Here is a 16,920-nt window from a genome sequence, read left to right as displayed (position 1 = left end):
ATCCCCAAGTCAGCCGCAGCTGAAACTGACCAGTGGCTGACTACAGGAAGCTCCTGCCCCGGGCTTCCTGGAATCAGCCGCTGATCAGTTTCAGCAGCAGCTGACTTGGGGATGCCTGGGGTTCTTAAGTTGAATCTGTATGTAAGTCAGAACTGGCGTCCAGATTCAGCCGCTGTTGAAACTGATCAGTTTCAGCAGCGGCTGAATCTGGATGCCAGTTCCGACTTACATACAGATTCAACTTAAGAACAAACCTACAGTCCCTATCTTGTACATAACCCGGGGACTGCCTGTATAGCGTTATGAGCTTTTGTGGGCAGCTCATGACCATCTGAGGAAGTGTGTTAGTCTGATGTGCCACAGGACTACTACTTGTTTTTGAAATTATAGACTAACAAAGCTTACTCCTCTGAGGCTTTCAGATGAACAAGATGTGGCGCAATTAATAACAAACTTAATTATGTATAATTTTACTTTCATGTCTAGGATGCATTGTTTTTATGTTGTTTTGGGCCAAATTTCAAGGAATTCTTCACTCTTCTCCAGGGACTCCACCTAGACTCTTTTACCTTCAGGATGATTGTATAACACTTGAATGAATTCCCATGTGTGTGTTACCTCTTTTTTTATAATGACAAAGCTGCCTGGTATGGTAGGTTCTTTACTACCTGGACCAGCAGTTGAACTGCAAACCTGGGACCACTAATAAGGTAGACATTGGTTCTCTGAATCTACTTAGGAATTTGAGAGCATCTCCAACTTCATTTGGAAAAGAAAATCTACTGTTGAATGGCCATGATGCTTTTTTGGAATTGGAGGAGGCATCTACTGGGTATTCTTTTAGTTACAGGAATAATTTTCTTGCCATTGTGGCAGACATGGCTATGGTCAAACAGATTGTCATATGTGATTTCACACATGAACAAGAGAGGAGTACAAAACTGGAAAATTCTTGACTATCTGAAAATACTAATCTTTCGCCTCTGTGGATGAGCTAAATACACGTAATCACTTTTCCACCACTTGGGAAGTGCTTGCTACATGAAATGAAGTTTATAGTGATAAGTTTGGAGCATCAATGAATATGTTCTAGCAGGATATCTCATGTCACATGATGAGCTGGCCCTCTTAAGAGAGTTTGAGTTACATTTCACATGTGCTAGGTTTACCTCCCAAATCATGGTACTGAAAATTGTGGGAGAACATAGCAGAGAAGGGTAAAGGAGAGCAAGTAGCACCTGTCCTTAGAGGAAATCTGCAGTCAGTAGGGAAAGGCTAATGGTAGTGAAGACCTGAGGCTAACGTCTTCAAAGGGGATCTGTGAAAAGCCTGGGGAAGAGCAAGAGTTTAATTTGAAGAGGTCAGGAAAAAACCTATGAAAAACAGCATAGGACTGCCTGAGAAGGTGTTATTGTGAGGGAATAAAGGGCAAATTAATCAATTGCCAGAAGTAGCTCAGGGCTCAGGCAGCTTCTGCAGTTTCCCCAAGAAGCTGACCAATTTCTGAAATTTGAAGGGCAGCTGTATGAAAAATAGTTCACATTTTCACAAGACACTATTTCCTAAGCAAGGCATCAAAATCAGATGCTTGCTTTGATATAGCTGGCCTGTAATCATTTAAATAGACACTGAGCATGAGCCTTCTTTTTATGAGGTCACTGGTTGCAGGTGAAATACATGGGAACAGTCAATTGGAGAAGAAAGAATAGTTACTTACCCTAAGGAAACAATATCTTCAAGATGTGGTGTCCATGTATACATTTCGTGCCCCACCTTCCTTTCCTGCAGCTATGGAGTCCTGATGTTATTTTCAGGTCATCCCTACTGATATGCAAAACATAGAGCCACATGGGAATTTCACAGTGTCCTATGCAGCTGGGTGCTGTGTATGGGATCTGGCAGGTCCCAACCTCATCTTAATACAGACCATCAGCCATGGACTCAGCAGTCTACTGCTGCCTCCTGTATCTGCCTCCCCTCCCGCACCACGGGCTGTACCCAGTCCCCATTGGCACAAGTGCAGGCTGGAGGACCCAAGAGGAACAGGGGGTTGGACATATTGCTGGAAGCTGGAGAGATGCAGCGCTTTCCCCTCCGGCTTTCTCCAGCTCACATTTGTGCCACTTGCTGCTGCCCATGCCTACTGAAGGAGGACTTCCCTGAAGCTGCAGGGAAGCCTCCCTTCTTGCTCTGTTCCAGGGTTGCCAGCTCTCCTGGACCAGATGAACTAGACATCATTATGGTATGTCTAACCTGTGTGAGTTGGCAACATTAGGTACTCCCCCCCCCCCCCCCCACACACACAGCTTTTGTGCCTGCCTGGCCCTGCTCCTCTCTCCCACTGGTGGGGTGCTCATGCTGAGATGCATAGAGAACCAACATTGGTAGAGATGGCCCTGGTTGTATTGGTGAAGGAAAAGGGCAGTTAGACACACTTCATTGTTGATCTTTTTGGAGGAGTGAGGAAATGGGGACACAAAGTTCCTAGAGTAGAGCCACAGCCAAACAGAAAGATGCCAACAATAATAAAAAAAATGAGTGTTCTTCCGTTTTTTTCCCCAGTGCAAATGCTGGCCTGGATTCCGGCTCAAGGATGATGGCAAAACATGTGTAGACATTGATGAATGTTCATCTGGCTTTCCCTGTAGCCAGCAATGCATCAATACATATGGAACGTACAAATGTTTGTGCGCAGATGGGTATGAAACACAACCAGATAACCTCAATGGCTGTAAATCTCTCTCAGGTATCACATTTTATTTATGCCCAGATATATCCAAATTATTTGTGAAATGCCTTAACTCTGAAATCTGTGTTGTTTCAGCATTTGTAATGACTAGAAAGTTTGTTCAAAACATCAATTTCAATCAGAAACAGAAATCTGGACTTAGTGCAAGGTGTTTGGATATGAGCATAAATTCTATTTCTATTTTATTTTACACACACAGGATTCTATATAGATAATTACAGTGTATTATGATACTGTGAATTATTAAGTGTGCATGTGGCACTAGAAAATTTCAGAAGCAGAAAACAAAAAGAAAATCATCACCTTATATTGCCTGCTGCTCAGTCACAGAGAAATAGTAAAAAATTTACTGTGCAACATTAAAAAACCTGCTGCTGCTGCATCATTTTATTTATTTATTTGCTTATTTATAGTCATTTTTAAAATAGCTTGCGGACACTTTAGCATGCAATCACTGAGTACATTAAGCCTACATAAAAAAGTTAAGGGGAAAAAAGAGATAAAAGAAAATTGTGGTATTTCTGATCTTTGCATAAAAATGACCAATTTATCGTTCTTATTGTAAAGAACCTACTCATATAATATTAATCTCCTGCCATAGTGCACAATGGATTAGGTTATTTGAAATGGAATGCTTATTAATATTTACACACACAGACACACATGCATAAATACATATAAATTTAGCGTCATGCTCTGTGGGTACGTCTACACTGCATGGCTATTTCAGGATACCAGAGAGAACCCGAAATAGCTACCCCGCATCTACACAAGCCGCCCATTATTTCAAAATATTTTTTAAATAATGGGCATGCTATTTCAGCATCCTAGTAAACCTCATAGCATGAGAGTTAAGGGATGGCTCGAAATAGCACTCTATTTTGAAATTTGGCACTGTGTAGATGCACCAAAATCATAATAAACTATTTTGAAATAGATTTGAAATAAGATGCACAATTTGCATAGCACAAATTGTGTATCTTATTTCAAGTTTATTGTGCTGTGTAGATGCACCCTGTGTGTATGTCCTATACTGGGTCCTTCCTGACTTATTGCATCTATCATGATTGCATGCCATCTATATTTGAGGAACTGGAGGATAAGGAGGGAGAATTAGGAGCATGGAACTCTCCTATACACAAACAGAAAGTGCATATTCTTCCTCAGTAATGTGCTGGAAGTGCTGGAAATCCTCTTAATTCCCTAGCAGGCAGAGATCCTCCTCTTCTTCACCTGCCTGTACTCTCTGCAATCCTGGTTTATCCAATACTCTGCCTCTGTCTGTGTGACAGGAAGCCATGACTCCCTGTATCGCTAAGACTCTTGTCCTTGCTGCTTCCATGAATAATGGGAGAGGACGCTAAAGAGAGAAAGAAACTGATTTTTCTCATCTGTTATCTTATAGGACACTCTCACATTTACAAGACACAGAGCAGTCATATGAGAGGTTGGAATGGAGCCTAGAATAAGAAAAGATATGATATTAGCGATATTCTGGAATTTAACTATGTAAAGATTTCAGAGTGTTTATTACAAAGTTCTCAAAATAAAATTAGCAGCTATTCATGTTGGAATAAAGCTAGCTGTAGCAAAAATCATTCCTAACCTGTAAGAAAATTTTTCAGCATCTTTTGAGTCCACCAAGAAATCCTAACCTGGCCTCCTCAGCTGATAATAGCAGTCTGCCTCCAAATACACTAAATTATCCTGTACTCAAGGTGGTATCTCAGACCATGAAAGAACTTGAGAATGTAATATGTTAAGTTTTAAATATATGGAGAATATACGAAGTATTAGCTAAAATAGCTGAAATGGGTGTGCACTGTATAGCACATCATTTGTGCACAGTGTATAAACAGTTAATGTTAAGTGTTAAATTGTATTTATCATTCTTACAATTATTCTGTATTTATCCTCCAGTTTATCTTCAGACACTTTAATTGAAAATATAGTAGTAACAAAGACACAGTGAAATTTGACTGTCGTGCATGTCAAGGGTGTTTGAAATTATTTGATAAAATATTGCCTACTCAGGAGAAAACAGTTGTAGAAATCTGGGGAAACTATATGAGAAAAACAAAACTGATTGAAGTCTGGTAGTAATAAACTTAGTTTTGTCAGAGATATGGGGATTTTTTTCGATTTACTGACACCATGAAAATCTCTGTAAACTTCAAATGATATACTGCAAGCAAAAGGCACTTTGTTTGCAAGATCAGCATAAGATATACACCACAGTGATAAAACAGAGCTACGAGTATTTACTGAAACTTTATATAACACAGTCAATGATTTCAGCCTTATCTGTACTAAAAATATATATATATTAACATTAATTCACAGAATTTGAAAATTGCTTGTGCACTTTTAAATAATTGTGCATATATACATTCCATATTTAATGTGCTCAAATCAGACTTTTGCCAACAGTATCGCTGGAAGGGACATGAGCCCTTACTTTCTTTATGCTGTCAAGGGAAGGTATAAAAAGAGTGTGTCTCTTGTCTCCCTGTCCATTCCTTTTAACTACTCATAGCAAGAGTTTGAGCTCCCTGGGCTTGTCCACACTATGCAGAAGATTGACCCTCTGAAGGTTGATCTTCTAGAACTCAATGTAATGAGTCTAGTATAGACCCCCAAATCTAATGTTGAGGGCAGCCCCCTCCAGCATCCTGTACTCCTCATTCTGTGAGGAGTAAGGGAAGCTGATGGGAGCTTGTGCTGGATGTTGTACCTTAAGCCAACCTGCCTGGTCTAGTGTACACCAGGCCCTCGTGACTAGCTTTGTTCAGACAACTTTTGAAAACTTAACTGTTTGTATAATTAGTATGGTACAGTATAGTAAAGCATTTGATTCTGTCTTGCATGACCTTCCTAGCAATAAACTAGGGAAATACAACATAGATGGGGCTACTGTAAGGAAGGTTCATAACTGGCTGGATAGCCATTCTCAGAGAGTAGTTATTAATGGTTTGAAGTCATGCTGGAAGGGCATGACAAGCAGGGTTCCACAGGAGTCTGTTTTGGGACCCATTCTGTTCAATGTCTTCATCAGCAATTTAGATATTAGCATGGACAGTATGTTCATTAAGTTTGCAGATGGTACTGTTTAATAAGTACAAATGCAAAGTACCCCACGTAGACAGGAACGATCAGTTTAATAACTACAGATTGGGAAACAGCTGTCTCGGAAGGAGTACTGCAGAAAGGTATCCATGGGTATTAGTGAACCAAAAGCTAAATATGAGTCAACATGATTCTGGGATGCATTAACAGGAGTGCTGTTAGAAAGAAACAAGAAGTCATTCTTCCACTCTACTCTGTGCCTATCAGGCCTCAGTTTGAGTATTGTGTCCAGTTCTGGGTGCCACATTTCAAGAAAAATGTGGAGAAACTGGAGAAGGTCCAGAGAAGAGCAACAAAAATGATTAAAAGTCTAGAAAACATGAGCTATAAAGGAAGACTAAAAGAATAGGGATTCTTCAGTTCCTAGAAGAGAACACTGAGAGGGCACATGATAGCGGGTTTCAAGTATCTATATGGGTGTTACAAAGAGGAGAGAGAATAATTGTTCTCCTTGTCCTCTAATGATAGGACAAGAAGCAATGGGCTTAAATTGCAGCAAGGGAGGTTTATGTTGGACATTAGGAAAAACTTCCTTTCAGGGTGGTTAAATACTGAAATAAATTGCTGAGGGAGATTGTGGACTCTCCATCACTGGAAATATTTTAGAGCAGGTTTGATAGAGACCTATCAGGGATAACCTAGACAGTGCTTGGTCCTGCCATGAGGGCGGGGGACTGGATTTGATAACCTTTTGGGGTCCCTTCCAGTTCTAGTATTCTAGAATTCTATGATTCTATAGTTATTTTAGCTATATTTTATTAGTACCCAGAGGATCTATCATAAAAAAATCCCCAGGTTTTAAACAATGTGCAATGAGCAGGGATATTATCCTTGTCATAGGGAAGTACAAGAGTTATTTGATTTGTTTGGATGAGAGAAAGGTGCGGAACCAATGCCTTATCTGTACCTCCTTTCCCACCCACACTAATAATTAAAAAGGGAGTTGCTCTAAGGATCACCTTGTGAAAGAGGTGATACAATCCACATCTGAGCTAAGTCCTGATCATGACCCCAGGCATTCTGGATCAATTTGGGGTGTGCCTTTGTAATGCCAAACATAAGCAAATATCGTGCTTCCTCTCCTCTATGCAGGTTTTTTTTTAACTTGAGTTAAGTAATGTAAAATATCCTTTACATTCAGTTTGGACTTCAAATTATCATGAGTTTTAATATGGCTTCTGTCTTACAAATCAAAATTTTAATTACAATTAAAGATATTAATTGAATAATTTGTGCATTTTCATGTTGCATCACTGATCTTACTTGAAACAATTAAAGTTTTTAACTATTTCTTTCATTAATATTAATAGTATAGCATTGTAACATTTTATTTTTCAAACCACTTATATTTCAGGATTTTATTCCAGAATATCCATAACATTGATTAAAAACAGTAATTAAAATATATATTTATTTCTTTTGGGGTTTAGATGAGGAGCCTTTCTTAATTCTGGCTGATCATCATGAAATAAGAAAAATTAGCACTGATGGATCCAACTACACTTCATTGAAACAGGTATAATCACAGTAACATTGTCTAAGTTTCACTTTAACACACTTAATAGTATTTAAAATATTCAACTGAGAGAAAAGTAATCCTAGAACTATTTTATAAGTATGTTACAGAACAGTACAGAAACATCATTTATAGAGTGATTTTTACAGTTTTTTAAAATGACTGTTTTAATTGAGTTTTTGATTTGCATTAATGTCTAGGCAGTTGGTTTTGAGTCACTCTGAAATCCAAAATTATTAGGCACAGCATATTACATATCATATGGTCCTGTGCTTTTTCAAAAAAAAAAAAATTGCACAATATGTATTCTTTCAACTTTTCCAAAGAGATAGCTATTTCTTTGAGTATTCATTACACTGCAGATGCACTGATGCTGGAGAGTTTTCCATATTAATGACCAGAGGGGTAGCCCTGCTAGCATCAAACAAAGGCTATACAAGGTGGAGCCACTTCCCATATTTTATTTCCTTCTTGCTGTTGGTGACTGGAGTGTGCCTTTAATCAGTTGTTCCTCTGTGAGCTACATTTGTATGTGGTTAGCTAGGTTTTAATTAGTGGTACTTGTTTGGGTACTTTGTATTGTTATTTATTTTTTTAAATGTATTTTATTATTGTTGAATAAGCAGATCTGTCTTTGAGCTTTAACTACTATGGAAAGTGTTTGCCAAGGTCCTCTGGATTTATGGGTGTCATAAAATTTGCCTGTTATTGGCCCTCACTCTCTCTGATTGAAGTTCTTGGGTGGTATCTGAGTTGACATGGCTCGAAAACTACAGCACCAAATCAGAGACAAGCATCTCAATCACCCCTTTCCTCAGGCCACTTACCAACAGAAACCAATGGACATATCCTTAGCTGAAGTGGCCCTCAAAAAAAGCACAAGCTCTCTGAGCACCCTCCATCTCCAGAGTCTACAAAGAGGATGGCTTTGATTTATTTTTCATATCCTCAGTGTATCAGTCCTTTGCCACAGAGACACCCCACCCCAGTGCCAAGAAAGACTCTGCACAATGGCTCACCACTCCTTTATATTGCCTCACAGTGAGACTCATAAGAGTGAACCATTGACTCTAATAGCCATTTCAGGACCATCAAGCCCATCTGCTTCATTAGTGGGAACAGTGGATCCAGTACTCCTGCTTACTGCAGGGCATTGGACTCCACTGGTATGGACAACAGGAGAGACCTACACAGCCATGAAGGGCCTGTTAGTATCTATCCCATTCATTCACAGTGAGGGCTACCTATTGGTGATATCACACATGGTAAAGGCTTCAGCATCAACACTGATGTCTGTTGTAGTGCCCGTGAGCTCAGGTCCAGTATAATTTTCCTCAGCTTCTTCTATGACAGCACCAGCACCACTAACACTCACTCCACCTCAGCCTTTAATGTTGCTCTGGTGCTGAAATCTTTATACAAACACCAGTCCCGATCTACAATGCCTTCTCCCAATACAATATCTTTCTTACCTTGAGAGTACTCTTATTTTTTGTCAACTCAGTGGGTTCATATGTTTCCCATTTCTATGGGTTTGAAGAGGCCTCTAGATCTCTTTTTCACTCTTAGTGAAGGTGTTCTGATAAGAGAAGAAAATTGAGACATTGGAGTCACATGGCCCAGACTAAGCTGATCTCCAGTATTGTATTAGCATCCACATGCTCAGTGTTGGTCTTTGGGGTATATCCACCATCAAGATCAACATATATAGTAGCAGATCATCAAGAAGGGAGGTTTTCCATCCAGTAGAGAGAGATCATTTGCTGTCTGTACCAAATAGCGGCCAGACACTGAATTAAGAATCCTTTTTCAACCAGCCTTAGACCAACCATCTACTCAGTGGTGCAAGATCAGCCTTAAGAAAGTCTTGTCCTTTCTCCCTTAAAGACTTCATCCTTATAATCAGATTAGCCTTTGGTCCCAAAAGCTCCTTCACCAGTACCAGACAATTTTATGGTTAGACATTTTATGCCTGACTATGGCTGGAAAGGTAACTCTTTCAGTTAATGCAGTGATAGTACAGCCCACCAATTTACCTTGTCAAACCCATTAATTACACCTGTGTCAAATCCCACAGGTTGTAACTATCCAGAGATTAAAACTGTTCTATCAGTACCCCACATTAGGCTCTTTGGTATTGACCATGGCGAATGAAAAGCACAGCATACACACCAGGTTGTGGCTCACACAGGTCCATTCCTTCCCTGGGAGCAGGAATCTTAATTCCTAGGTGCACGTCAGACTGTCACTTCAAAAGGGTGATAAGCACAGTGGAATTGGGATATATTCTGAAAGGTCTTTCTATACCCTTCTGCTACAACCACCTTTCCCTTTTCAGGGACCCATCTCACAAGTCTGTACTTAAGCAAGAAGAACAGACTCTATGATGTTTGGGAATCATACAAAAGTTGTCCCCTCAACAATGGGACAGTACTCTGAAATGCACCAGTTTACATAGGAAGGCAAAATATCATAGGATGGCAAAATATCACTCTTGGTATTTCCAGATACCAAAAGTCAAAGGGGGCAGAGGAGAGCTCAAGCTCATTCTAGAACTTTGGAACTTTAACAAATACATCAAAGGTTATAGTTCCATATGGTTTCCCTTGCTGTAAATATACATTATCCGTCTTTGGGCACTTGGTGTGCCTTGACCTTCAGATGTCTATTTTCGTGGCCACAGGAGGTTTCTAAGGCTCATGGTAGGAAAATATCACCTCCAGTTCACCATACTCTTCTAATATTTCAACCATACCAAGATTATTCATTAAGTGCACTGTGGTGATAGCAATCTATCTTAGCCTATCTCCATATCTGAATGATTATTTGGAAATAAATGACTCCAATCAGCAGGTAGAAAGCAGTTTCCATTGGATTTGCCTTCTGTTCATCCACTTAGGCCTGAAAATATATATAGAGAGAAAAATCAGTCCTGCCATCAATACAAAGAATGGAGTTCATTGGGGGTGGTCTTGGACTTGATGTCAGCCAGGGCTTTTCTGACACAGCACAGATTTCCAGCGATAATAGGACCCTTTTTTGTTGTTCAAAGCCATGAACCACAACACAGAAATGTATAAGGCTTCTGAGAGAGATGGCTTCTTATACATATGTGATCCCTCTTGCCAGAATGCATCTCAGCGGTATGCTGGAATGGCCCAGGGTCACTCTACCATTTTAATCTGCATCACTTAGAAAAAATGGTATGTATCCCAGTCAAAGTATAGTCATATATATAATTGACTTTATGGAAGACAACATGGAAGTATGAAAGTTCCAAGACAACGTGGAAGTTCCAAGACAACATGGAAGTATGAAAATGGGTCAGTTTTTATGTATTTGCCAGAGTCCCAGGTAGATTTTAAAGCTGACACTAATGATTTAGATTTGTTTATTGGAAAAGTGTTAATAGAATAATCCATTTTTCTTGAGTCTGGGAATGTTAGTTTCTTGGTTTTTAATGTGGGCTTCTTTTCAAATCAGCTTTTAACTTGAACAGTTTTTTTGAGCTCACTTGCTTATTCTTAACCAACAAACCAATTTTATTAATTCATCCAAAAGAGTGAACAGCTTACCACTTACGTGCAAATACAAACAATGTTCCTGGTATGCACTATATACACAATATAGTGACTAGATTTTTGTTCTGATTCTTTGGGTCCATCTCAATACCCAAAGAATCAAAACAATTATTTTGAATTTTATAGGAAGCTTAATACATAGTGGATCTTTAGTCAGAAGAAAGTTCTGTCTGGAGCATTCCCAACCTTTAAGATCTTTGTAGTTAGAGGATTTTTTATATATAATTCTCTAACTACAAAGATCTTAAAGGTTGAGAATGCTCCAGACAGACCCTTCTTCTGACTGAAGATCCAAATGAAATGCAGATCCAAATAATCCAAATTGAAGTTGTCTGATGACACCACGATAGCAATGGAAAGTTTGTGATCCCAAAGATGTATTATCTGCCCTATTCAACATCCATTATTAGTGGAGCAATGTTACCAATAAAATAGCAATTGATCTCATTTTTTCAGGATGTGTTCAGCTCTTTCCCACAAATAGCTTGGTCCATTCACTTTTCCATTCCTTCCCTTGGCAAGTAGAACAGATCTTGAGACTCACTATTCATTATTTCAAAGAAAATTTAAGATCTTCAACCCATTAGGGATTTGGATGTTTAGTTTAAGACTGCTGCTGTCTCACTCAGTCATTGAGTAGTCAACCATTAAGACAACTTTTACCCATGATTAGAGTAGATACGCAACTATAAAATGACTAGGGAAAAAAATAGGAGTAATTAGCTTGATGCAGAACCTGGCTCCTCATCGGTCTTTCTCTCTGGCTATGTCTAGACTGCAAGCCTCTTTCAAAAAAGAGCGTCTAGACTGCAAGCGGAACTTTTGAAAAAGCAAGCCGCTTTTTCGAAAGAAAGCAGAGAGTGAGTCTGGATGCTCTCTTTCTAAAAAGCCCTGTTGGCATTCAAGAACGCCTTTTTTCGAAAGAGCACTTTCAAAAAAAGACGTTCTTCCTAGTGAAATGAGGTTTACCGCCGTCGAAAGAAAAGCTGCATTCTTTCAATTTAATTTCGAAAGAACACGGCTGCAGTCTAGACGCAGGTGAAGTTTTTTCGAAAAAAGGCTCCTTTTTTTCTAAAAAAAACCCTGAGTCTGGACACAGCCTCTGAGTCAGCCTGAAGCATATTTTTTCTGTTTCTCTCTGTGACATCTGCTAGTTGAGCTGTCCACTTCTCCAATCCCTTTCTTCCAGGAGACCTTACAACAGATCAGTGTTTTTTTTATCTCTCTCTTAGCACAACAGCCCTTCCTCATAGTTGTGATGGAGGAGTCCCTCTTCTCAGCTATGAATGTTTCTTATCCATTATTTATGTTTCTTGTCGTTATTTCAGCTGTCTTGTTTGATTTCTTTAATGACAAACACTTTTGCTTGAACTGTATGTTCAGGCATGATAATGTCACAAAGCAATACAAAACTTGTAATAATTGTAGAGGTATTTCCTCATTTTCACAACCAAGATAATTATACAGGCACCATGGACTATGATTCAGAGTTCCAATCCACCTCTCCAGTCCCTTTATCATTAATGGAATTCCCAGGTGGAGGGTGTACCTTGGAACATCATTTTCCTTGCCAGATACTGGAAGCACTCACCAAACAAACATACTTGAAAAGGGATGACTTCTTGATTCTTTCCTTATACTTTGTTTCTAGAGCTCAGTTAAAACACCTCTCACCTAGAAAGGCAGGAACTTTAGTTTATTAGGGTATGTCTACACTACCCCGCTAGTTCGAACTAGCGGGGTAATGTATGCATACCGCACTTGCTAATGAAGCCCGGGATTTGAATTTCCCGGGCTTCATTAGCATAAGCGGGGAGCCGCCATTTTTAAATCCCCGCTGCTTCGAACCCCGTGCAGCGCGGCTACACGGGGCTCGAACTAGGTAGTTCGGACTAGGTTCCTATTCTGAACTACCGTTACTCCTCGTGAAACGAGGTGTACCGGTAGTTCGGAATAGGCACCCTAGTCCGAACTACCTAGTTCGAGCCCCGTGTAGCCGCGCTGCACAGGGTTCGAAGCAGCGGGGATTTAAAAATGGCGGCTCCCCGCTTATGCTAATGAAGCCCGGGAAATTCAAATCCCGGGCTTCATTAGCAAGTGCGGTATGCATACATTACCCCGCTAGTTCGAACTAGCGGGGTAGTATAGACATACCCTTAGAGAATATGGGCATGAAAAATTCCTCTGCCCCTCATCTGTCACTGAGAACCAAAATTTGATTGGTTCAGTGATGCTGTCCAATGGGTTTGCTATATGTAGCTTCCAAAACTTCTGGCATAGCTATGCCATGGCCCTGCAATCTCACCCACCAGCCAATGGAACTTTTAGGAGAAGAGTCTCAATAATATTTGTTTATGTTTACATCCCTAATCCATATATATAGCTATAATTTTTGCATCTGGCTGTTATTGAGTTCTATGCTTTGCACTCAGGCAAAAGGATCTCACAATATTTTTCATCTTTGACATAGTCTTTAACTTCATTTCTGTTTCATCAGCCTTCCTCACCATTTGGTATGAAGATTATGTTTCAATTCCTGGAAATAGAACACTCAAATCAAACAAACTATGATTGTTATCTTTCAAAGTCTGATAGTGGGTCTTCAATAAAACTCAGGAAGACTAAGCACAAGTTAAAAGTAGCCACAACTGCAAGAAACCAAACCCCTTCACTTTTCATGCTATAGACATCACTCCAGAATTTGATGCTAATCGGGATCAGATTTCAGCTACCACTTTTCTAGGCTGTTCAGAACAAAGTCCAAAACCACACAATTTAGATTCAAACTGGGCAATGAAAGTTGTAAAAATGGCAAAAGAAATATCATACACGTTTCCATTCTCCAACATGGCAAAATTCACCATTGTGCAATAAAACTCCAAGACTACATCTAGATAGTGGTGCTATTTTGAGATACCGGAAATATCCCGAAATAGCTGTTCCATGTCTTTAAATGCGTCCATTACTTTGAAATAGATTTTAAAATATTTAAAATGGATGCACTATTCTGGTGACCCTGTAATCCTCATTCCAGAAGGATTAAGGAATGTTCATAATAGCACTTTATTTCAGAATTTGACAGTGTGGACAGCACCAGATGTTGAAATAAGCTATTTCAAAATTAAATAGAAAAAAAGATACACAATTTGCATAGCTCAAATTGTGTATCTTATTTTGACCTAGAAGTACAGTATAGATGCATCCCAAATGACCAGTGAGTGCTACTTATGGTCTTGTGCATGTATCACAGAGAACTCAATTAACTTCTGCTGGCATACCATTTCTTTCCCATCTCATCAAATTCAAGTTAACAAAGTTATTGGCAGCTGTACAATACCTGGCAGACATTCAAGCAGTAAAGCCTGTGTCAGCTGCAGAGATTCTCACTCTTTCTACCATAGTTTGGTATTGTTCCTAGTGTTGTTTACTATTCTGATTGTTAATAAACAAAATATGGAAAACATAAAATACACAAGTAATACATAAATATGCAATATGTAAACTATGTATTTTGATTTGAATAATAAATATAATGATTAATTTGTATTCTGAATACTATCAAATATTTTTAATTCAAATACATGTGAAAAAATTGACCTGATTCTTTTCCTTTTTAGGGGCTAAACAATGTGATTGCAATAGACTTTGATTATAGAGAGGAGTTCATCTATTGGATTGATTCCAGCAGACCAAATGGCAGCAGAATAAACAGGATGTCTTTGAATGGGAGTGACATAAAGGTAATTATGAACTAGTTATAATAATGTAATTATTAGCATTAGGGAAGTATTATTTTAAATAAAGTAAGATCAGATAGAAAAATACTACAAATGGTCTTTATTAAACACTTACAATTTAATTAAAGTTTATTTTTCATAATACTGCAAGATCCATTTGTGCTATCAGCTAATATGGACCTCATTGAGTCTGAGAACTGAAACTTCTGCATTTAATAAAAATTTCAAGACTGGAAATGCAATAATTCATCCAGAACTAATTAAAATTCTACAAGACTTAAAATGAGGTTCAGTATAAGATTCAAAGTGGATATAATTTGATTGATAAATGGATATTAGTGAAGAAACAGTGACCTAGCATTCTGGAGTAAAATTTTTTCCATAAATTGTGATTTATGTGGTTGTACCTACTCTGCATAAATGCTGCTGTTACTTGAAAATAATTACTATGGAAAATCCAGAGCTAGACCATGTCCCTGCTTCTGCAGTTTTGCCTCTGGCAGTGGAGCAAGTTCAGTGATTCAGCTACAACTCACCTTTGTTCATTTGAACCATTTAGTTTTCTTAATTTGGAGGCAGTAGCGAATAGTTTTTATACTCCCAGTCTTTCTGGGTTTGGGCATTTGGATTCTCAGGTTCCTCTGCTGCAGTGTTCCCTCCTGCCAGTCTCATTACCTTTGGCTGTAGAATGGAGCTACCTACTTAAATATAACTTGCTTTCTTTGATGCTTATATATATATTACATGTTTTAAAATCTAAAGTTAATTAGTTATCTGTATGACTGGTTGCCTGTTGGTATATCTTTGGTAAATAGTAGGTTTTTTTTCTTTTTAACAGTTATTTTGTCCAGGTACCAGGACTTTAAAATTTGTAACCCCAATTATCTTGGATTTAAGTCTTGCCCATTCTCCCTATTTTTTCTATGGGGCAGCCTAATGTTACGAGCAAAAAAAGAAACAAACAAATCTACCAGAACAAGACACTCCTCTGCATGTGCTTCCCCCTCCTTAGGTGAGGATTTCAGAACACACAGCATGTGACAGATGTGTAATAATGTTTTTAAAAAATTCTTCTGGAAGGTGTTTAGATAAGACAGTGGCAAGCACAGTGTAAGAAATCATACAGAATAAAATAGAATACCAGAAGTACCATCTATCTGCAGTTCCTTCTCAAAAGATTTTAGAAGCCAGAGTAGCACACTTTCAGATGTTTCTTCTTTACTGTGCCAAGACATGGTAGTAGGACCTAGTATTTCTTTACCCTCCCCCCACACCTGGAAATCTTTCTCCTCTTTTCAGGAGTTCTCTAATAAACTGGGTCTTTTTCAGCTCCAGGATTCCATTACCCAAAACTGAAGCCTCTGTCTCTGGTAGGATGAAAAAGGCCACTTCTTCTTGGAGAAAGAGTAGTAGATTTTCTACACTCCACTACAAAAACAACTAAGTCCTCATAGTGCTTACATGCTTAGTAGATTCCATGGTCAAGTAAGACTGCTGTAGAAAGTCTGAGGGATCTCTATACTAGCTGTGGTAACACATCCCATCACTAAATGGACTAATACATTAGTACAGATGGTTTCAATGCTTGCAATAGTGATTACCATAGTGATGATGCCAGCAGCACTTTCACCAATTCTTGTAGTACCGCGTAAATCAGTGACATCAACATTGGCACTCTTCATCTTTATGCTCCACCCTACCTGTGATTGCTACTCTGTATGGTACTAGTTAAATATGTAGAGCCAGGAAATTTGTTTTGGAGGAGCTTGAAACCCCTGTTGTCAAGTTCTCTTAACGTAACATCTTGAGTATCAGGTGCTGAAATATTTTTGATGCTGGGTTTTCAAAGGTTTGACTGTCCACAGACTTTATGTGCAGCCTGGTACTCCAATTTTGTCAGTGCATCAGTACTTTTTTTTGTCTTCAGCAAAAGTTGTGTCTACTCTGCACATTTCTTTTGGTGGCATGTAGAATACATACCCATATAGTCTCTTTACCATGAGTCTGAATACCAGTGTGGCCTGTAAGAGCTGATGTAGGTGAGAAAAGACACATTGAAGGGTGTTAATATGTGTCCACATATACTCTAGTTGCCCAGGTCCTGCCGTCTGTTGACACTGCTGTGTTTAACAGTGTAGTGTCCCGCTGCTTCTCCACAGGTGGAGCCTTCCCTTCCTACAAGGAAAAATGTCAACAGCAGGGAGGCTTCTG

At 39.0% G+C, this 16,920-nt stretch overlaps 1 protein-coding gene across 2 annotated transcripts in view; it reads left to right on the top strand.

Annotated features, from left to right (window-relative positions):
- The window catches only part of LRP1B (LDL receptor related protein 1B), a 1,349,043-nt gene that overhangs the window by 1,113,255 nt on the left and 218,868 nt on the right, over window positions 1-16,920 (top strand). For both annotated transcript variants that reach the window (XM_075933312.1, XM_075933313.1), the window contains 3 exons: window positions 2,563-2,746; window positions 7,306-7,391; window positions 14,590-14,712. In XM_075933312.1, the coding sequence (XP_075789427.1) occupies window positions 2,563-2,746; window positions 7,306-7,391; window positions 14,590-14,712 (393 nt within the window). The remainder of the gene's footprint in view (window positions 1-2,562; window positions 2,747-7,305; window positions 7,392-14,589; window positions 14,713-16,920) is intronic.

The sequence above is a fragment of the Pelodiscus sinensis genome, chromosome 7 (assembly GCF_049634645.1).
Source record: "Pelodiscus sinensis isolate JC-2024 chromosome 7, ASM4963464v1, whole genome shotgun sequence".
NCBI classification, from domain to species: Eukaryota; Metazoa; Chordata; order Testudines; family Trionychidae; genus Pelodiscus; species Pelodiscus sinensis.
This window is presented reverse-complemented; position numbering and strand designations above follow the sequence as displayed.